The 22,284-nt window shown below is 41.4% G+C and overlaps 1 protein-coding gene across 1 annotated transcript; it reads left to right on the top strand.

Moving 5' to 3' along the window:
* Positions 1-20,000: 20,000 nt before the first annotated feature.
* LOC148027121 (17.4 kDa class I heat shock protein-like) lies at positions 20,001-21,704 on the top strand. The gene is made up of 2 exons (XM_087690582.1): positions 20,001-20,178; positions 21,191-21,704. Exons 1-2 carry the CDS (start codon positions 20,076-20,078, stop codon positions 21,460-21,462), a joined length of 375 nt encoding a protein of 124 aa, XP_087546708.1. The 5' UTR covers positions 20,001-20,075; the 3' UTR covers positions 21,463-21,704.
* Positions 21,705-22,284: the final 580 nt, after the last annotated feature.

The raw sequence follows: 22,284 nt of genomic DNA, 5'->3' as shown, positions 1-22,284 counted from the left end.
CAAGTATTTTTGAGCACTGCGCTTCATTTCACACAGGTTGAAGCTGAGGATTTGGTAGAGAGAATGAAGAGGAAGTTGGAATTGACAACCAGAGCTTTAAGCTATGTTCTACAAGAGCGCACACTCCCAATGAGCATGAGCATAACCAAGAAGCAGCAATGTAGCTACTTGCGACAAGTCGACCTCTCCACCAATGATCTCATGGAACTTAGATTCAAGGAACAATACCAACCCCATCCACCCCCAATCAAACTCACTAAGGAACAAGGTACCGAGGGGAAGGGCCAAACTTTGAGTAAGCATTCGAAGAAGAATTGCAAATCAAAGATCCCAGTCTGCCCTTACCCGATCTACTCATAGAAGAGCCGAAGGGTGACCAGGTTCTTGAGCATGTTATTGCTGAGAGAAGAAGAAGATGGGAACTTGTGGAGAAAGTTGAGAAAAGGGCGCAAGCACGGCCATAGCAGCTTCCTCATGAGCCTCTACCACTATGCAAGGATCACCATCCTATCAACATCAGGAGATCAAATCCCGACCCTTTGAGTTCTCCTTCCTGTATCCATGAGCTTTGGACCAAGTCATCTTTCCCTTAGAGATAGTGGAAGGAATCACTCATTTGGACAATACTCTAGCAAACTGATGGGTCGAGCAGCGGAGCAATATAATCACACAATGGAGGCAAGAGCCCATAGATTACTAGCAAGACAAGGTCTATTAGATTCCCAAAACCATCCAAGGCTACGAGGCGCAACCAAAGTGGCAAAGGAGGATTTGGGACACCAATTTTGATTTATGGAGGCCTTCTGCTGCACGCTACAGGAAGAACAGACTGATCTCCTCTACATGCCCTACCCTCGCAGACACGAAGTGGATTACGATAGGAGGGTGCATGGCAAGTACGACTTTCCAAAGATCTAAAATGTCAATGCAACAACTCCCAAGTAATGCATGACCTTTAGAGTAGGGGACTTGCCCCCTTCCATCAATTGCTTCCTCAAGTATTTCCCTTCCTGCCCAGACCCAGCCTTCATAACCACTTGAGATTGCCTTAGAATCATTAGGTTTCTGCTTAAACAAAAGCCGAAAACCGAGGAAGCCCACCTTCTTCCACCCTTTTTTGACATTAACCTAGGAATAGATAGTTGCACTATGGCTAGGCTCATGATGAGGACAACCCTACTTTCCTCATTTTGTATGAGGATCCTTGAAGACATGAATGATAGCCACTTTACGAGGTGCAATCATCCTTTCTTGTAGACCACACCTCTCAATGCAAAGATTAACATCAAGAAATACCTGCAGAGATGTGCCTTTTTTACTAGATCCCTAAAACCACCTCTCGACTCATCCGAGGAAGATCATGGTAGAGCGTGAGAGCACCCCTTGCATCCGAGTGTTGGCTATAGTCATCTACATTTAAAGACAAACACCTTGCGCACCACAAGTACTGCACCTAGGGTTTTCATACCTAGCCCCTTCCCCCATGACACATGCTTAGGGCACATTAAGGGCAGGACATACCTAGCAAGGCAATTCTTGCCAATGGTTGGACCTGTCACCCTAAGCCCCCTACACTGCACCTCCCTTATGCACAAACTGGGTCCTCAATTATGGGACACACCGAAGCTTGCCCAAGGTTGACCCATCTCCCAGTCCTACAAGCACTAGCACCATGCAAGCCAGGATAAGGCAGACACACCCCTAGGTAGTGCACCGTCTTTTCTTTCTAGGTACAGATTGAGGCCCCAACCACTGGCCCCACAAACCCCATCATCCATGCAATGCACTGCCCATCTTATGTGCCATGCCACCATGCAGCCATGCCGAACCAAAGAACCAATGTGATAGCTCTAGTCAACAAGTGAATGAAGTAGCTCATTTGGAATAGCGCAACAAAGGAAAACCGCAGAAGGCCAAGTGATGGATCCATCCAACCCAATGTTCAATTTTAAAGACAGACCTGCCCATTAGCCTCTCTTAACACCAAGAATCATATCCAATGCAAGGGCCTTTCTATTCCATAAATCCCTCCAACACACCTCCCAAGACGGCTTGTATACAAACTCAAAAAGCCACTTGGCTACCCCAGCAACACCCTCCAACTCACCACCAAACAAGTGCCATGGGTTTTGCATGCAACGAGGAGGGGGGTACTGTTAACCCTTAGATGAACAAGGTGGAAAAGTGGAAAATCCAAAAATCCTAAAATAAAAGACAAGGGCAAAGAAAAAGTGGATTGCAAAATGAAGACGCATCAAGAAAAAGCGTAAGTCAATACTTTTATAAAAGAGCACAAGGCACACCATGATTTATTTTAAGAGCGTTGTGCTCTCACCCGTGAAAATTTGTAAAGGTAGATGTGTTGAGATATTTGCAATCACACCTACTTTAGTCCCTTTTGTGAGAAGCAGTGAGGGATCAAGACCAGAATCCCATATGCACAATAGGAGAAAGTACCACCACTCAATTCCTATAAAGCATTGTACTTGCACTCTTTTTCTAATGCAATGATAGTACCCTTTTCTTTCCAGTAAAGTGTCATGTCACTGTCAATACACAAGATTGTGTTTATGAGTCCAAGTCTCAATCTCGGAACCTAATTCACTTGTGTAATAATTTGTCCTAGTTAGGGTCAATGTGTTCATGAGTTTCATTTTCCTCTTTCAGCCTCCATAGCTTCCACATCTTCCATGCTCTAGATCCCGCGTATTTCACATGGTATCAGAGCTCAATTGAGCATGGCCCAACTCTCCTTTCACTCCTCTTAGCTCCTTTTGAATCTTTTCTGAGCTCATTTTGAGTACTGGACCCTATCTCCAACTTCATTTGCATTCCTACCTTCAATGAAGCTTCCATGGTAGCCATAGACAACAACACCCTGTCAGTTTGAAGCTTTCATATCTCTCTCCACAGGCAAAATCTCTTTGAACTTCCTTCTAGAGAAGTGTTTCTCTACTTCCAAAGCTCCTTCTTGGCACCTTAATCATTGAGATTGGGCAAATATAGCTTCAGCATTGCCTCTTTTCAGAGTTGTTGCCATAATTGTGTTTGTGGACAACACCTACCTACCTCTGTTGGAGCAGCCATATCTCATCAATCAGGCCATAACTCTTCAAGCTTTCTTCTCGAGAGTTGTTTCTCAGGTCAAGGCGCAACTTCTTGGCACAAAAATCAAGGAGATTGATGCACACCATGCCTGACATTTGCATTTTTCCAAATCTGGGTGTAGTTTTTAGAGCGACCACTTTGAAGGCTTAAATCTCTCAACTGGAGCATAATGAGTACAAACCCTCTTAGGGGGAGTTAGACCATTGGTGAGGGTCCTCCATCTCAAAGGGTTTGAGCAGATTCAACCTGTGGAGCACGTGGGAGTTCATTTACCAGTCACTGGTCCCTGTTTTGATAGGACAGTTATAGCCACTTACCTTTAAGCTCATTTTTCCTTCATTTTCTCTCTCTTGCCACTTAAACTAAGCCAAGGCCACTCTAATATGAAGTTTTAGCAAGTATTCAACCATCAAATCAGAAAGGAGGAAAAGCTATGAATATTTTTTGAAGATCATCAAGTTAAACTCAAGCAACAAACATCAAATTTCAAACTAGTATCTTTTGATACTTCACTGCCATTGCTTGTGTCTTTTGACACATACAAAGATCAACTCATTCCTAGTTATTCTCAGTCATTTGAAGCTAATTTGTTGCTGGTCTCTCAAGTCAAACATTGGAAAAGATTCTCGAAGTGCCCGTTTCAAAGGAGTCGGGTTTCATACCTGGTAGACCTGCATCAAATTGATCCTGATGAAGAAGGGCCTCTAGGCCATTACCACTGGAAAAGAAAAGAAGCCTCGTGATGCGGATCTTGTTGTGACTTGACAAAAGAATGATGATAAGGCTCAGGCCATTATAAAATTGGAGCTAGACGACAGCTTTATCCACCATGTGGATAACTGTGAGACCTCACAGGATACATGGAAGAGACTTGACACCTTGTTCAGTGCACAGTCTAAATCATCAAAGTATGGTCCCCTAATTGAGTTTTTCAGGCTTGAAATAAAGTCCAGCACAACACTTGCCACACATCTAAACTACATGGAAGGACTTCTAACCCAACTTGCATGAATCAACATTAAAGAAGAAGAGGATGTTTACATCGGTGTTCTACTTAAGAGTTTGCCTCCTGAATATAATAATGTATCAACAACTTTAATCAACATGCCAAATCCTGAACTTGTTGATATCCAGGCATCACTATTAGAGGAGGAAAAGAAGCTAAAATCTTAGGAAGAACCAAGTACCTCTAGAGATGAGCATGCATTATATGTTGGCAACACGTATAAAGGCAAGAAGGATCAGCTCTTCTGTGGACTTTTGCAAAAGGACTGGACACACCGAGAAGTTCTGCCATGCCAAAAAGAGGTCCCAAAAGGCCTATCTAGTTGCAGTCAAGGAAGAAGAAGAAAATGGAGCAAAGGAAGAAGAAGAAGAAGAAGACCACCAGGAGAAGGACAATCCTCATCAGTCCTTCTATTCTGATAGAGTTTTTTAGTTTTGTATTTTCTAGCCCTAATGCCTCAAACATAAACTTGTAAACTCCTCAGTTATCCTTATACTACAGTCTTTGTACACATTCTGAGGTCCCTGCTACAGCCTCAAGATGTTCATCATCTTTGTGGTACCCAAACTTAGCCTTTTCTGCGATAGTCTCTAGTGTTTTTGCCATGTTTATGGTGTGCCCACACTTTGCAGGTGTTGCTTTCACTAAAGCCTCTAAACACTTTGTACTTTTGGTTGTGATTGAGGAGGGGTGTTGAGATATTTGGAATCACACCTACTTTAGTCCCTTTGTGAGAAGCAGTGAGAGCTCAGGACCAGAATCCCATATGCACAGTAGGAGAAAGTACCACCACTCAATTCCTATAAAGCATTGTACTTGCACTCTTTTTCTAATGTAATGATAGTACTCTTTTCTTTCCAGTAAAGTGTCATGTCACTGTCAATACACAAGATTGTGTTTATGAGTCCAAGTCTCAATCTTGGAACCTAATTCACTTGTGTAACAATTTTTCCTAGTCAGGGTCAATGTCTTCATGAGTTTCTTTTTCCTCTTTCAACCTCCATAGCTTCTGCATCTGCCATGCTCTAGATCCCACATATTTCACAAGATGGGCCGTAGGAAAGAAGCTAGAAAGATAGGAGAACAATGGAAAAAGGAGGCCTCCTAGGCTATGGCCGGCCATGTAAAAAGGGGATGACCGCCCAAGGGAAAGAGGGCTTTGTATATAAAGTTCAAAAAGGAAATGAGAGCTGATTCTTTGGTGTGTGGCAAAGTGGACTCTTCATCTTCTCTTCTTCTATTCCCTTCTCTTTCTTGCTTGTGAGTGCTTGAGGGAGGAAGTGTGAGTGAGTGAGTGAGGGAGTGAGTGAGTGTGTGAGGGTGAGGGATCTTGGAGGTGAAGCCCTCCTCCATCTCCTCTCTTCTTCTTCTCTTCTCTTCTCTGGTCTCACACGTGGCTATGGAGGATGGAGCTTGGAGGTGGAGGTTTGAGGATGCTTGAGCTTGCATCACGAATTGTGAGACTATCAGAGTGCTTGAGGGAGGAAGCAACTCACAGGGCATGAAGGTAAGCTCACTACACTCGAAGATATGGATAGCGCATCGCTATGTGAGAGGTAGCTATTAGTCCTCGCTGGAAACGCTTGAACAATAAGGGGTCCGTGGGTCTTGGCGGTTGAGCTTGTGCTCGCCTCTACACATCTCTTGCAACGATTCTTCACTTCTTGCTTCTAATTGTTACATTGTCTTCTTGGCTTGTTCTAATCCTATGTTTTGCCACTTCATCAAGGCTTCCAAAGTTGTAGTTTGGTCCCTTATATTTCGTTGAAGTTCTTCTTTCTCCTATTGAGTTCTTCTATTCTTTGATCAAGGTCTTCCTTGTTCCTATTAGCTTCCTCCTATTGCCCTTCCAACTGGAGCATCCTATCCTTCACTTGTATAGTTTCTTCTCTATCTTGTTGCAACTAGCTGATCTAGTCTTCTTATTGCTTCACCATCTCTACTAGTTGAGTCATGGTGGCCATGCCCTCCTTGTGTTGTGCTTCCCGTTTCTCCTTGATCTCCTTCTCTTGTGTGTACTCCTATAATACTTCTTCGTACTTTCTATTGTCTACTCCTCTCTTTGCTAGTAGTAAAGCTATCTCCATCATTAGGGTCTAGACATCCCTTGTGTACTACCATTGTAGGGTGACATAGGTAAATCATGAAAGTCCTATCCAGCTCCTTGTGTGATGAGTGGCATGTGAGATTATGTTTCGTTTACCCTTGGGATCTTCTCACCCCTCCTCTCTAATTCTACTTCCTCTCTGGCTAGTCTCTTTGATCCAATGACCACTACTTCTTTTTATCTACTTCTAGAGACCAACAAATGCATTGCCTCCAGCCACTGTGCTGCCAAGGCAACTTGGTTGCTCCCTTCTCCTCTGCAATGGTTAAGGGTAGGGGTGGTATGGCTTTTTCTACCTATTGGCTTGGTGGTGGGAGTGGTGATGGGAGTGTTTGTAATGCTCTTGGTTGGATTAGGTCTTTCCCCTTGTCTTCAACCCCATGGTGTCCTCCACTTACTAAACTTCCTACTTTCTCTATAGTTTTACCTAGTCTTGCTCCAGGTTGGGGTGGGTTTGGTGGAGCATCCATGTCTACTCTTCTTTCCCCTCCTATTTGCTCCAAAGAGTTTTGTAATGATAGTCCTCATTCTCATGTCTTTCCTTGGTTTGGCATTCCTCTGAATCTGCCTTTTGGGATTCCTCCATGGCTGTTTCTAGTGCATCCTTTTCTTCCAAGGGTATTTTTTCCTCTTTCCCTTGGTTCTTGGTAGTGTCTATCTTTTTCCCCCCTTATGCAAAACTCTTATCCTTGCTTTTTTATTGATCATCTTTCAATGCTTTTTCTCCATTTCTAGCTTTCTCCTCTTTCTCCTTTCTGATGCTTTTGAGCTCTCCTTGCTCTACATGTTCTATCCTTTTCATTCTCTCTTATTTTATCTTTTTGTTCCTTAGTATCTGCATTTTTCTTTTGCCTTGGGAGGTTTGTGTACTCTCCCCTTCTTGGGTTTCATTTTGCTTCTTGTGTGTATTGGATCCTCCTTTGCTTGTGGTATTTTCTTTTGAGGTTACTTCCTGTATTGAGTTGGTTGACATGTCCTCTTATGTGCTTGTTACCCATTTCCTGACTACATTTGGGTCATTTAGAGCTTTCTCCACACTGGCACTTAGTATATCGCCAAAAGCCACCATTGCAACTTTTCCTCCAGTTAGTTTTTGGCTTCTGCAAGTGACTTCCTTAGACTCCGCAGCCTTGGGTAGTAACTTGGCCATTATATGTATTATGTTTCTTATGTGCACATTGAGGTCCACATCCTTCAAGTGGTATATGACCAAGTCTTTTAACATTGTCAAGTGGATCCTATTCATTATAACATTGTGGTGAGCATCGGAGAACAATGTGTATATAAACTTGGCATGTAGTTGTAAATCTGGATTGGGGATTACCTCTAGCTTGGTGCCATCATTACCCATTGCTTGCTTTGTAAATTTGAATTGAGACAACACAGTTTCTTTTCTTTTCTTTGATTTGAATGGGTGCTATGGTAGGCCTAGAGCTCGATGTATCAATTCTGCTAAGAGAGGAATCTCTACCTTTTGTAGTCCCTCTGTTGTTTCTTCTACGACAGTCCCTGCTCTTTTTTCTACATCACAATTTGTCAAGAACTTAGTACACCTCTGATGGTTAACTCTGCCCCCAAACTTCTCCACATACTTAGCCAAGGAGCACACTTCCACCAGTTTTTTGGCTTTCTACTCTTCGTAAACAACTTGTCTGAGATTTCGGATTTGTCTGTATCTCAAATCTCCATTTCTCAAGATGTCTACATTCAAGTAATATTTTGTTGGCTCTCTCTTCGTAAAAGGAATCTTTGGCTTCCCATGTGTAATATTCCCGTTGAAAATATTATGAGGCCGTGTGAAGTCTCGGGCAAATGATAATGCCAGCATTATGTTCACGGACAATGCGATTGTATACGATAGTGGCAGAAACGACGACTAATGGTTTAAAGAAACCTGCATATCCTCGTATGAACCTCCTCTTGGGAGGAGGTTAAGAGGATAATATTAGATTTATTTCAAAATTTTTTCCTCTTTCCCCCAGCCGAAGCATGGCTGAGGGAAGAGGATGGGGGCTATGTTGGGAAATAGGAGAGGTGGAGGAAGAGGAGCCATGCAGGCACCACGTGGGGGAGGGAGACCTTACCCCCCTTCCTATAAATACTCCCCCCTCTAAGGGGTGAGAGGGGGGGAGTCATGGAGAAACTGAGAGATCGTGAGGCTGTTGAAGATGGACGGGATCAAAGGGAGAGGATAGAGGAGGGGATCACGCTGCACATTGCGGAGAGAGAGGGTAACGCTGCAGTCGCCACAGATCGTGAGGAAGGAGGAGGGGATAGTTGAAAAGCTACTACGCCGTCGTTCAAAGAGGGAAGGCTACCACCGTGCTGGTGGGATCAAAGGGAGAGGAGGATTAGAGAGAAAAAGGGAGGCCGCCGTGCTGGTAGGATTGAAGGGGGGGAAAGGTTGCGTGAAGGAAGAGAAGCCTGAGAGGGCCGTGCAAGGAATAGCTGCCGCTGTGCTGTCGTGGAGGGTCCCCGCCGCCTGTCATGGAGGAGCGCCAAGTTCACTGCCAGCTGTCGATGCAGCCACGCTGCTGTCATTTTCCCCTGCCACGCTATCATCAATCCTTTTTAACTCTTCCCAATCATTGGGGCCTTCCATGCAGTCCTCGGCAATCAGAAGATTCTTAGAAGCTTCTCTAAGAAGCTTCCAAAGGATAAGGCTTTGGGCCTTGTTCCTACGCATCCTCCTCGGGTTTAAAACCATGCTCATAAAGCTCCTTCCCATAAGCCTATTCGTAAAAGCCCAAATCCTACAAGCCTTCTTGTAAAAGCTACTTTCCCACAAGCCTCCCCATAAGCCCAAAGTCCACAAGCCCTCTGGTTTTTAAAGATCCAAAGTTCGGTGAAGGAATCTCCTGCGTACGAGGGAGAAGGAAATTCTTGAGGCTATTCTGAGAATGCGTGGAAGCCAGGGTAATCCACAAAGTTCAAGTCGTCAACGATGGCTCCCAAGCAGGCGCAAGGTGTACTTGTGGGAGGTTCATCCCCGAGCTTACACGTGGACATCTCCCCGAACCCACAAGTCCAGGTTTTTTTTCAAGTTTATTCTCACCTAAAGAAATGTTTTAGGCACACTAGAATGCATTTTACGCTTCGTTAATGCATGTGGCAGTGATAAAAGAACATTTGATAAATTATCTCTTAAACGTTAGACAAGGTTGGTGCATGTCATGAAATTAAAACATTTGCATTTGCAGAGTTGTCCATCTTAGGAGATTAGCTGCATGTTGCTATTTTTGGTGCATTTCCAAAGTAATGCATCTAAACCCCTATTACATAGGGCAAAGGAATGAAATTGTTAAGTGCATTTTTGACTGGACATGAAAGGAATAAGTGTATGTTGCATTTTAGGTAATATCTTCCTTGTAATGATTCATGAGGAAAAGTCATTAACACCCATAGGATGTTGTTCGAAAAGAAATAGCAGGGCACGAAAATGATTCCATGGACTTGCATGTGGCATGTGCTTGTAAAATGGAATGAGTTAACACAAGCTTTAGTTTTGCATGAACTTCATTAACTACGTTGTAGTTATGAGAAGGTTGCTTGTTCATATTCGTAAATTTCATTTCATCAAGTTGCATTTGGAAAATATTGCTTGGCTTATCAAAGCATGAAATTCTAAAGCTTGAACAAAGGGTTGTAGGCATGATTGTTTGATGAAAAACCTAATAGGCCTTATGTAAGTTACTCTCCAAATTATCATGCGTTTTGATTTTAACAAGAAAGGATAGGGTTATTGTGAATCTAGTGGTACGTAGAAGCAATGAATCACATGTTTACGTGTATTGTTACATTTTGCAACTATTCTTCTCCTTTAGATCAAGTTGATCATCTTTAGGAAAGGCTCGTCCTCGTCAAAAGACAAGAAGATCGAATTATCTAAATCACCTAACCCGCATGGTTTAGTGGTTAGGATAAATACCCCAAGTGCTAACTAGGGTTTAGCACGTTAAGGATTTGGCCTAGTTTTGCACTTGTTGCCAACTCGAAACCCTCAAACCCAAAGGTCCTACCCACATTCATAGAATGTTTGGGTCAATTGGACACTCATGCAAATAACGATCTAGGATCTCTACCCTAGGGATTGACTGACTTAATGTTAAAACTCGATTTGAATTTGGAACCCTAGGACCGATAATGTTGGCCTAGTGCAATCAAGAACAGATTGTCATGAAGACACCGTAACCCTGTTTCCTATCTAATCACGATTTCATGATTAGAAGATGCCATTCGATGGGTAAAATAGTCCCATGGTTTTTGATGCGACACTCGTGCAACAAGTTGCAAAGTCGCATGATCTCGTGATTTGATCACAAAGGAATGGCCAAATTCCTCGGAATGAGATTAGCAGATCCTTACGCAAGTTTATCTTGCAAGAGGATGAATAATCATCATGATAGAGTACCTTTCGTGGGTAAAGTGACCAAGAAATGGGGATTAGATATTTGCTTGGAAGCAAAAGACCAATCAGTAAATTGGAATAACATATTTACTGCTAATAGAACTTAAGGTATTGGTTAGGTTGGGTTAATAAGGTATGGCCCTAGCCCAAGGATATAAGGGTTAACAAACAAACCCTTGGGGATCTTGCCAAGTCACAATTGATCCCGGTTCGAGTGCTAGATGCATTCGGAGAGAAGGATTCACTCCTTAGCAGTTGGCCAAAAATAAACGACCACTGGAATTGATTGTGCTTGTAACCGTTTAGAAAGCACTGTTTGCATTGTTTGCTCAAGGAACTAAAGGATGAAAAGATATCTAAAGCTTCAGGTTGAAGGCCTGAAGGGAGAGGCAGCTTCAGTTACCCCGGACTGCCTGCCTGACCCTAACCAAGGGGGTTGTTGACCACGCCGGGAACGTGGACCGAACCTGCCACGAGAGGTCTTTCCGTTGAGCACTACTTGGAGCAGGAGGACGCTTGGGTGCCAGGGGGGGCTCTGGCCGTAAATCCCTCGCCTTCTGGGTCCTACACAAGAGGCTAACGTGACTCGGGATTGGATCTCGAGGCCCGTATACTAGTCTACGGGCAGAAGCTTGGAATAGTGATCACTGTGGATTACTGGATAGCCTTCAGGCAGATTATGGACAAGCCTACGGGCGAAACTCCTTGTATTTCAAAGATAAAATGATGAAATGATAATAAAGAATTTGTTTGATATTGTTTTTCTATGTCACGTGATAAGATTACGTGAAGGAACCAGTGCTTAACGGATTAATTAAAGAAGCTGATTGTTACATGTCAAAATTAATGTGTTAGATAATTACATAACTAAAACAAACCGAGGAAAGTGCGGAGGATAGGCCATAGGTCCGTCCTACGGTTGGGTGGTCCCGGTTAGCCGGGAACTTTTCTCAAAAATCTCGAAGAACAACGGAATGATCATCATCATCAAAAAGAATAACGAGAACGATGACCTAGAGTTACGTCTTACCCGATTTACGCTGTTTTAGGGGAATGGAATGGGACTATGCCTAATGGCAGAAAGGTTGAGCTTTGCATCCCCCTCGTTTCCCATTCTCCTTGAACCAAGTGCAGCATAAATCCGATTCGGATCTGGCGTTTGTGCGTAAAGTAGTACGCTTGGGTCCGACGCTAGTTGCTATAGATAATGACCAATCAGGATAACCTTGATTCAGGTCGATCCTAAGTGGGAACGGCCAGGATACTTCCGTTACGTGGCAGATGCGGGAAGACCTAGATCGCAAATCCCATAACATTCCATGGGAATGCCGGGTGGAGCTTTCTAGACATCCTTTTCGATGGATTGCTAAGACGTGTCCTGGATGATTCTAGTGGACACGTTTTACCATGCCTCTCACAAACAACCTTCTCATCGACTATGGTTGATGCTACAACCGTATGTCAGTCTTCCACTTCAATGAGACCGCATACTATCTTGAGATCTCGTTTGCCATGTGTCTGGGATGCTGGCCCTTCTTCTATGATTGACTTTGGAGAGTCTATGTGCTCTCAGCTGTCTCCTATGCGCTAGGCTCATACTATGCACTACTCTGATGCTTATGCATTACAACCTTGCACTCATGAGTTGTACTTGCTTCATGAGAAGCATTCTTGGATTGCTCTGCTCTAATATAGAGCTGTGGGATTGCTAGTCTCCTAGATGTCATGGACTCGAGGATGCTTGATGACAAAACAAATAGTCATGCAAACAACTAAGCTAACAAAAATCAAACATATCTACAGTTTGATGACTAGGGGTTTTCAGTTTTCAAAAAAATGCTTGACAATGCAAAACCCAAGACTATGCATTTTAAGGAAAAATATGCAACTTTTGGGTGTTAAAGTGCCGAATATGCATGCATGGCTCTTTGATTCTTGTACATGGGACAAAATCACTCAAAATGGTATCTTCTTTGCAGACTGTATCTCTTATATTGTGCATAAAGGGTGAGAACATGACATGGTGTGCAGATCGGTCGCTGTATGCTCACGTAGTGAATCCGGGAAGGTCCCCAAGAACAATGAACTCTACCTTTTTGCACAAATTCCAATGTAAAAAGCACGAACGACAAGAGCAAGAGACCAATTGGGTTCAATCTCCCCCCATGCCTTGTGTGAGCGCTTCACAAAGCATGTATTTTATGTATATTTCCATCTTTATGCTCAATAATAGCCCAATTTACAAAAATATGACAAGCTTTTAGCTTTTGAGTTTGCTTTTACAAAAATAGGAAATAAAGCTAATGGACGGTGCCCATAGAGTCTGGCACGCCCAACACAATGTCCCAAATAGAAATAACATATCCGTGCGCATAGGCGCATACAAAATAATAATCAATAATCGATGCTTCAATAGACATAACAAAATATAGGCGTGACGTCTATCAAAATATAATCCATAGGTCGAATACTCGCTAGACTCCAATGCTTTCCTCCGCCACTGCTGCTATCTCTACACATCAACTGAAGCATTCACAATCGTTAGTAAAATATTACAATTAAACCGACAAAAGTGAATACCTAGCAGTCTTCAGCTACATAAATAAATCAACTGGTTAGAAATAAATCCTAACCTTAATTTATTACGAGTACGCACTCTAAACTCATAAACATTTATTAATTTAATATGCATTTTGCGGAATCACCCACTATGGAATCACCCATGTACACACTAAATTAATGAAACGCCCGAAAAGGACAGGTGTCCCCATCAGCTTCTCGCACAAAGAATCCACTTTGTGTATGAGCCCCGGTCATCAAAGTTTACGAAATCCACCATGGCACGGAATCCACCGTAAAATATGCCTCCTGGCATCATACCCCCAGGGTGGGATAGCAATTGACCTCAATTGCTATTAGCTCAATGTGGAGCTAACAGATTGGGGAAAGCATTTAAGTCTCTAGCGTGCATCCATTGTGCTTCCTCTACAGGATGGTTTTTAAATTTAACTAGATATCTAGAATACCTTTGGCCAGTTCTAGTGGTCATAAAGTCAGTGTCTATGATAGCTTCTGGTTCAAGTATTTTAGTCTCTTCCTCTAATAAAGGTAGGTTTTCATAAACAGGGTGGATAGGTAGTTGGCCTCTAAATGGTCTCAATAAGCTAATGTGAAATGTATTGTGAATTTTCCAATGAGATGGTAATTCTAACTTGAATGCATTATCATTAATTTTATGAATAATTCTAAATGGTCCATAGAATCTAGGAGCTAGTTTGACAACTGGATGTCTATCTACACTTTGTAGTCTACGTTTTTCTATTCTTAGCCAAACATAATCATCAACTTTGAAATTTATAGCTTGTCTTTTCTTGTTGGCTTGTTTGGTATATGATTGTTGGGCTTAAGCAATCATATCCTTAACCTCATCAAAAATACTGTTATGCATACTGGCAATATCATCAGCACTCTGAATTCTATTAGACAAAGATGCAACAGGTGTAGATAATCTATATCCATAAATGACTTCAAACGGTGCTTTCTTTGTAGATGTGTGCGGTGTATTGTTATATGCAAACTGCAATAAATGCAAATGAGTGTCCCATGTCTGAGGTTTAGAGATAGTATATGCATGTAAAAGATCTAAAATAGTGCTATTTGTGGCTTCTATTTGTCCATTAGTTTCTGGATGAAATGCAGATGAGAAATCAATATTTGTGCCTAGATTAGCAAACAGGGTAATCCAAAAATTGTTACAAAATCTAGAATCACGATCTGAAATGATAACTTTTGGCAATCCATGATTAGTAAAAACAGTTTTCAAAAATAATTGTGCTGCTTGTGATGCTGTTAAAGTTTTCTTACATGGAATGAAATATGCTTGTTTACTAAATCTATCTACAACTGTCCAAATCATATCATGGTTAGATTTAGTTTTTGGTAAACCAGTAATGAAATCCATAGAAATTTGTTCCCAAGGTTTAGATGGAATAGACAAAGGCATGAGTAATCCATACTGTTTACCATGATGTCTCTTAACTCTTTGACAAATCAAACATTCAGAAACAAAGTTAGATACATTTTCATCCATATGCGGCCAATAAAAATCTTCAATTAACATACGTAATGTAGATATGATACCTCTATGACCTTGATATGGGGGACAATGAATTTCATTCAAAACAAAAGATCGGAATGGAATAGTAACACACAATCTCTTTTCATAAAACATAAATCCATCATTATATGACAATGAATCAACAGGAATGAAATTATTTTGAACTAATTTATTCCAATCAAAATGAAAAGTAATATCCTGGTGATATGTATCTTTCATAGCAATCAAAGAATCAAATGATATGACAGAAATATTATGAATTGCAGGTCTTCTACTGAATGCATCAGCAACTACATTTTCTTTTCCAGGTTGGTATTGAATGATAGGATGAAAACTTTGAATGAAGGAAGCCCATTTGATATGACGGTTAGAAATTTGGGGTTGGCTAAGTAAATGTCTAATACTTTGCTGATCGGTCTTTATCATGAATTCTGAACCCATTAAGTAGTGTTTCCACTGTCTTAATGCTTGTACAATTGCTAATAGTTCTTTGTCATATGTGGAATATTTCAGCTCAGAGGGTTTCAGCTTACAACTAGAATATGCTATAGGATGATTGTCTTGCATTAATACAGCTCCTATTCTTGATCCGCTAGCGTCGGTCACAACTAGAAAGAATGGTCTATTAAAGTCAGGCAACTGTAGAACAGGGGCATTGGTTAATGCATGTTTCAGTAAGTCAAAGGTATTATTCTTATTTAAAGCTCGGTAGTCAATACACATACGATAGGTATTATTCTTTTTCTTGACTAAGAGTACAGGTGCACCGAATGGAGAACTGCTAGGTCGAATTAAACCTCTATTTAGTAATTCTTCAACTTGACTCTGGATTTCTTTTTGCTCTATCTGGTTGTGCCTATAGGGTGCTTTGCAAGGTGGTTGTGTGACAAGGATAAAATCTATCTTATGGTCTTTTGGACGTGAAGGAGGTAAACCTGGTGGTAGGTCTTCTGCAAAACAGTCCTTAAAATATGCAAGAAAATCCTTATGCCTAGGGTGCATATGATTTTCCTTTACTTGCAATTCATTCACCCAAATGAGATATGATTTACTACTCTTGCGTAATGCACGTTTTACTTGAGTATGCAAAAGCAGTGGAAAAACATTAGATGCATGCATACCATATAATGTAATAGATTTTCCTTTAAAATTAATATTCATTGTGTGTGTGGAATAATCTATATCTGGGTTATGCTGGTGTCGCCAAGGCATTCCTAAAATAATGTCACTCGACTGTAATAGAACAATTAAGAAATTTCTTCTTTCAGTGTATGAACCAATTTGAATCTCTAAATCTTGCACTTCCTGTGTACCATTATACCTAGTGCCTAAAAATGCAGCTTTTATGCGATAATGCGTAGGTATAGTCTATAATTTCAATTCCTTTACCAATTTTGTTGAAATAAAATCATGAGTACTACCGTCATCATGCAAAATAGTATTTTCCTTTCCATGCACCATACATTTCATAGTCAATAATGAATGTGGAGTAGGCATACCTGGTAAAGTATCGGAAGTAGTAGTAGTGTCGTCCTCATCTTCAGTGAAATCAGGCATATCTTCATATTCATCTTCGTCCATGGCTCCAAGATAGTTGATATGAACTGGTGGCTTCTTTGAATGACAATTTGCTGCAAGATGTACAGGCTGGTGGCATTTATAGCATACTATTGGCTTGGCTTTGGTTACATTATTTGCAATGGCGGGAAGTCTAGGTACATTTGGATTTGGCTGTGGAATAGGCTTAGGATTTGGATTGACATTGGATGGTAATGTAGGTGGTTTAGCCCAATTCTTGCGGAAAGATGGTGAAGAGAAACGACCTGGATTAAATCTTCTAAAATTGGAATTGAATTGTTTAGATCCATAATTACCATTGGCTTGGAATGGCTGTGGTCATCTGTCTCTACCACGTAACTTATCTTCAGTGTCGTGAGCTAGTGAAATGGCGTCTTCAAGAGTAGCAGGCTTGAACATGTTCACTTCAGCGTAGTAATGTCTAAGAAGTCCAAACATATACATCCGCTTATGTGTCGTCTTTGGTACGTCTTCAAGCATGCGTAGCTATAAGAGTGCATTCCAAAAACGCTATGTATACTGTGGTATAGGCTCACGATCCCGTTGTTGAAGTAGATCCCATTGCTTGATAGCCTTCTCATGAAATTGCGATGGAAGGAAATTCTACATGAACTTCTTCTTGAAATCTTCCCAAGTAGCAGGACATTCTATGCTCTTGCATACTACAGTCCACCAAAGTGATGCTCTGTCTACCAAATGATTAGTAACACACTTGATTTTATCTTTTTCTGGATAGGTTTCCTCATGGAAATAGTCATCAAACTGACTAATGAATGATAAAACAGTCTTTCCTTCTCGTATGCCATTGAAAGTGCGAAATTTGAAACTTCGTTTACTTATCTTTGATTCCTTACGAATGGTTTGAGCTTCAAGAGTGGCATCGATGGTACGTCGAATCAAATCTTCAGCTTGAGGTTCTTCTTTGTCGGTAGACGCTCTTTGTAATTTTGCCAATTGCGCTTGCAATGCTTGCCTAGCCCTTCGTTCTTCTTCCAATTGCATCATGATTAAGTCCAGCTTTTGCTCCATCATAGGCTCAGGTAGATCGTCTTCAGCCATAGAATCATCCATATGTGGTTCCGTCATCCTGTAAAACTCAAAAGACCTTTCTCACTCAAAATCAGGTTAGCGGGATGAGCGTAGCTCAAGTTCGGGGTTACAAGGCTATGTGTTTTTGGGTATTTCTTTTGCAATCTTCAGAAAATCTGCAATATTTCCTTCTTCGTATGCTGAAAATACTTCAGCGAACCTGCATATGGGTAGAATACCTTGCCACGAACAACTTTGCAGTTCGGAGTTTCTGCGCAAGAACAACCCTTCTAGGAGTTTTGAGCACTAGTCAGTTCTGACTCCAATTGACTAGTTGGACTTGCAGAGTTGCAGACTTAGGTGACTTGCAGAGTTGCAGACTTGTAGAACTTAGTAGACTTAGTGAACTTGCAGGACTTGATCACAGTTGACTTGCAGAACTTGATTTCTGGAGTGCAAGACCTGGAGTTGCTGACTTGCTTGTCTTGTCTGACTTGATTAAGGCTTAAAGTATTAAGCTTAATAGCTTAAGCTTAGGGGGGCTAATCTTTGAAGAAAAACGGCACAGATCGTGAGGGGAGGGGGCGTTTTGTTCCGCCACGCGGAAAAATCAAACCTCCTCCGAGGTCAATCGATTGAATTTGTGAAGCTTTCTTAAGCTTCTAATAAGCTTATTGTTTATTAGTATTAAGCTTTGAAGCTTGATGAAAGAAGTTACTTTGTTTATCCACGACTTTGGTGAAGGAGATGAATGCGTGGTCCTCCACCTGTACAGCCTGGTCCTTCGCGATCTGATACTAGAAACAGGGGTTCTTGATCGCCAGAAGTCTGCCTGTATCGATGGTTCGCGACGAGATTGACCGTAGAGCCTGATCGTTCCAGGAGCTCCCCCTTCGCACGAGATGGGTAGAGATTGGAAGCTCTTAATCTCAGCTCTGCTCTGATACCATTGGTGCGCAGATCGGTCGTTGTATGCTCACGTAGTGAATCCGGGAAGGTCCCCAAGAACAATGAACTCTACCTTTTTGCACAAATTACAATGTAAAAAGCACGAACGACAAGAGCAAGAGACCAATTGGGTTCAATCTCCCCCCATGCCTTGTGTGAGCGCTTCACAAAGCATGTATTTTATGCATATTTCCATCTTCATGCTCAATAATAGCCGGATTTACAAAAATATGATAAGCTTTTAGCTTTTGAGTTTGCTTTTACAAAAATAGGAAATAAAGCTAATGGACGGTGCCCATAGAGTCTGGCACGCCCAACACAATGTCCCAAATAGAAATAACATATCCGTGCGCATAGGCGCATACAAAATAATAATCAATAATCGATGCCTCAATAGACATAACAAAATATAGGCGTGACGCCTATCAAAATATAATCCATAGGTCGAATACTCGCTAGACTCCAATGCTTTCCTCCGCCACTGTTGCTATCTCTACACATCAACTGAAGCATTCACAATCGTTAGTAAAATAATACAATTAAACCGACAAAAGTGAATACCTAGCAGTCTTCAGCTACATAAATAAATCAACTGGTTAGAAATAAATCCTAACCTTAATTTATTACGAGTGCGCACTCTAAACTCATAAACGTTTATTAATTTAATATGCATTTTGCGGAATCACCCGCTATGGAATCACCCATGTACACACTAAATTAATGAAACGCCCGAAAAGGACAGGCGTCCCCATCAACTTCTCACACAAAGAATCCACTTTGTGTATGAGCCCCGGTCATCAAAGTTTACGGAATCCACCGTAAAACCTTACGGAATCCACCGTGGCACGGAATCCACCGTAAAATATGCCTCCTGGCATCATGACATCTCACTCACTCTTATAATCATGATTCACACCCTTATATTTGCCAAGGTTGACGCCTTATTAGCACGAGTCTTCTTCCTATCACTCACCATTCTCTCTCCCATGATTACTCATTGTTGCTAGAGACAATATGCCTACATGCATGCATCATTGAGTCTATTGAATGGTGGCTATTCATGCCATCCTTAATGATTATGATCCAAGCTAAACATTGCGAGGAGTAAGGAAGACCAAAACATTATGTGAGTATAGATTGATAGGGCATTTTCATCCTATAGCACTTGAGCTTGCTTAGCCACAACCTCTAGGTATCTATCTGATAGTAAAGATAATATCTTTGTAGTGATGTACTTCACACATGTAATGCTTTTTGTACACTTTATGTTCACATTGGAATTGCAAGAGTTTTATTAAGTGCATTCGTCGATGTAGCAATACAAGACTACTATCTTTGAACGACACAATAATGTTGCAATTGTCTTTCTCTCGATTCATAGTTGTAAGTGCCGACGTTTCAAAACTCATTGAAGAGAGGTGGCCGTATGCTAATGAACAGCAGAATGGAGGCTTCTTATGCACTCAAGGGGACGGCGGGGGAGAATGATGGTTGGAAAGGATAAACAAAAGATAAACAATGTAGGAAAGGAGCAAGCGAGTCAGCTGAAAGGGAAGGAAATAACCCGATGGGGGTTGAGTAGAGACCCCGCAAAGGCGCACAGAGACACAGAGAGAGAGAGAGAGCGCGCGCGAGCGCTACTACTATAAAAGGGCAGGTGCTGGCTCATCCCTTCCCATTCGTTGGCTTAGTACTCTCACACACACACACACACACTCTCTCTCTCTCTCTCTCTTTCTCTCATTCTCTGTGTCTGCGCGCGCTTCCCTATATCATGGCCAGCTTCTCTCGCTTCCCTGCCATTGCCAGCGTTGGCGAGCTCAAGGTGGACTGGCTCGAGACTGCGTCGGCACACCACATCAAGCTCGATGTACCAGGTGACCAGCAGAGCTCCCTCTTGCACGTAGAATCAAAGTGTCATAGCTTCTCCGAAGCGATTTTACGTGTGAAAATCTCATTATGAAGTACGTATGTGGCGATGCTCATTGGCATTTTCCATGTGATTCGACGATTGACTAGATGAATACATTGGCTGGTAGTTGGTATAATGAATGCATTGGTTATGGTTGGTAGTCTTACCATTATTTGAATGGACAATCGACATGACTTTGTCATAGCTTTTCAAGGGTGAATCGACATGACATTGTCAAGGAGCTAGAAGTGGTTTGAGGTGACTAAATGATGTAAATCTCATTATGATTTGTTAAGTGTAATATTCTTTCATTTGGGGGATGTCAAACGTGATTTGCTATATTGCATTTAAATAACCTCTGAACAGTCCAGAATCAGAATTGATTTAATGCTGTTTCAGACACTTGCTTGGTGAGGTTACCACCCTCACCTGTTCTTGCTTGTGGGCAGCAAACAACTGCTCCTGTTCCTGGAGAAAAGAGGCTCTTGCCTTATGCAAAAACAACATATTCCACACAGCTGTACCTAAATCAGAAGAAAGACCCTTGATTCTGCAGCATATACCAAATCACGCTTGACATCCCCCAAATAAAATGGGAATTCATTTGGGGAATGTCAAGCGTGATTTGGTATATTACATTAAGTGATTTTACATGTGGAAATCTCCTAATGAAGTAAGTAAATGGCAAACCTCATTGGCATTTTCCACGTGAAAACGATGTTAAATCATTGGCTAGAGCTAGAGTAGCTTACACTCACCGTGAGATAATTTGTCAACTATGACCACCTTTAAATACTAGGCTTCTCAATGTTATGTACATAATGTGTAAGCTATACTTTAACGATGTGACCTTCATATTGAAATAATCTGCCCAATTATAATATCTTTCAATGGTAAGAGGGTTCTTGATGTATCAACAATATCATCAAACAATACCCCACATGAAGAAGTGTTTGAAATTGTGTTGTTTTTTGTAGGTTTGACCAAGGAGGACATAAGCTTACAAGTGCTCCCGGGCAATGTGCTTCAAATTATTGGTGTGCACATCAACGAGCTAGAAAGGACTAGAGACTATATAATTGAGTACAGTATTGAGAGGCCTCAAGGTAGCTTTCTTCGCCAATTCCAGCTACCAGACAACATTATTTTGGACAAAATAAGAGCCCAAGATGAAGCTGGTGTTGTTACCATCACTGTACCAAAAAAGAAATCCATCATTAGGCAGATCCCCATAATGAGCAAATACTGAGAAAGTGTGATCTCTCTTTTGCATTAGCTCATAAAAAAGGCTTCATGCAAGATAGGCATCGCCTATTTACACTTTGAAAATCATAAGGCTTCATAAGTATCGACCTATCTAACAGGTCATTATGAGTGTATCCCCCCTCCAAAAAAAAAACTTTTGAGAGTTGACATGCTTTACATTATCTACTAAGAGTCTCTCTCTCTCTCTCTCTCTCTCTCATTTTTCTTCTTGAAAGAGGTTGATGTAATTTTCGAACTCCAAATTACTTTATGAGTAAGAGGTCTGTAATCTCGTAGATATTGAGACATTTTACTTGTATGCTAATACACAATTATCTGTAAATTGATACTTGGGCTCTCAAATATGACAATTTTACTTGTTCTTTAAATAACTTAAGTAGGTACGTGTTACGATAGATAAACATGACAAACCCAATGAATGATGCATGATTTATTATGTAACTATAATACCCATAGTATACCATTGTCTCAACATGACAATTGTAGTTGCTCATAGAGGGAAGGGAGTAATTGAATGCAAGGCCAATACTAGAAGGCTACAATAATCGCAAGGGAGTTTAAGGAATGGAGGTGTAATCAATCCAAATCTCCCTCTTCATTTATTTAGGCATAATCTTCAGCCTCTAGAGTTGACAGGACTACAACATGATATAAGCTACCTAGCCATCCTAGTAGGCATGGTTCCATGGCCTTATCAGGCATTTTTACGACAATGGAATCTACATCAAACAAAGTAGGAAATGTCATCTCGTGAGATAGAGCAAGTACACACAAGCTACCAAGTTGGTCACAAGAACTTTGATTT

Source organism: Lygodium microphyllum, chromosome 13 (assembly GCF_053477565.2).
Source record: "Lygodium microphyllum isolate KBCC chromosome 13, Lygodium_microphyllum_v1.1.10, whole genome shotgun sequence".
Taxonomy (NCBI): Eukaryota; Viridiplantae; Streptophyta; class Polypodiopsida; order Schizaeales; family Lygodiaceae; genus Lygodium; species Lygodium microphyllum.
The sequence above is the reverse complement of the archived record's forward strand: the minus strand, read 5'-3'. Positions and strand labels throughout refer to the sequence as shown.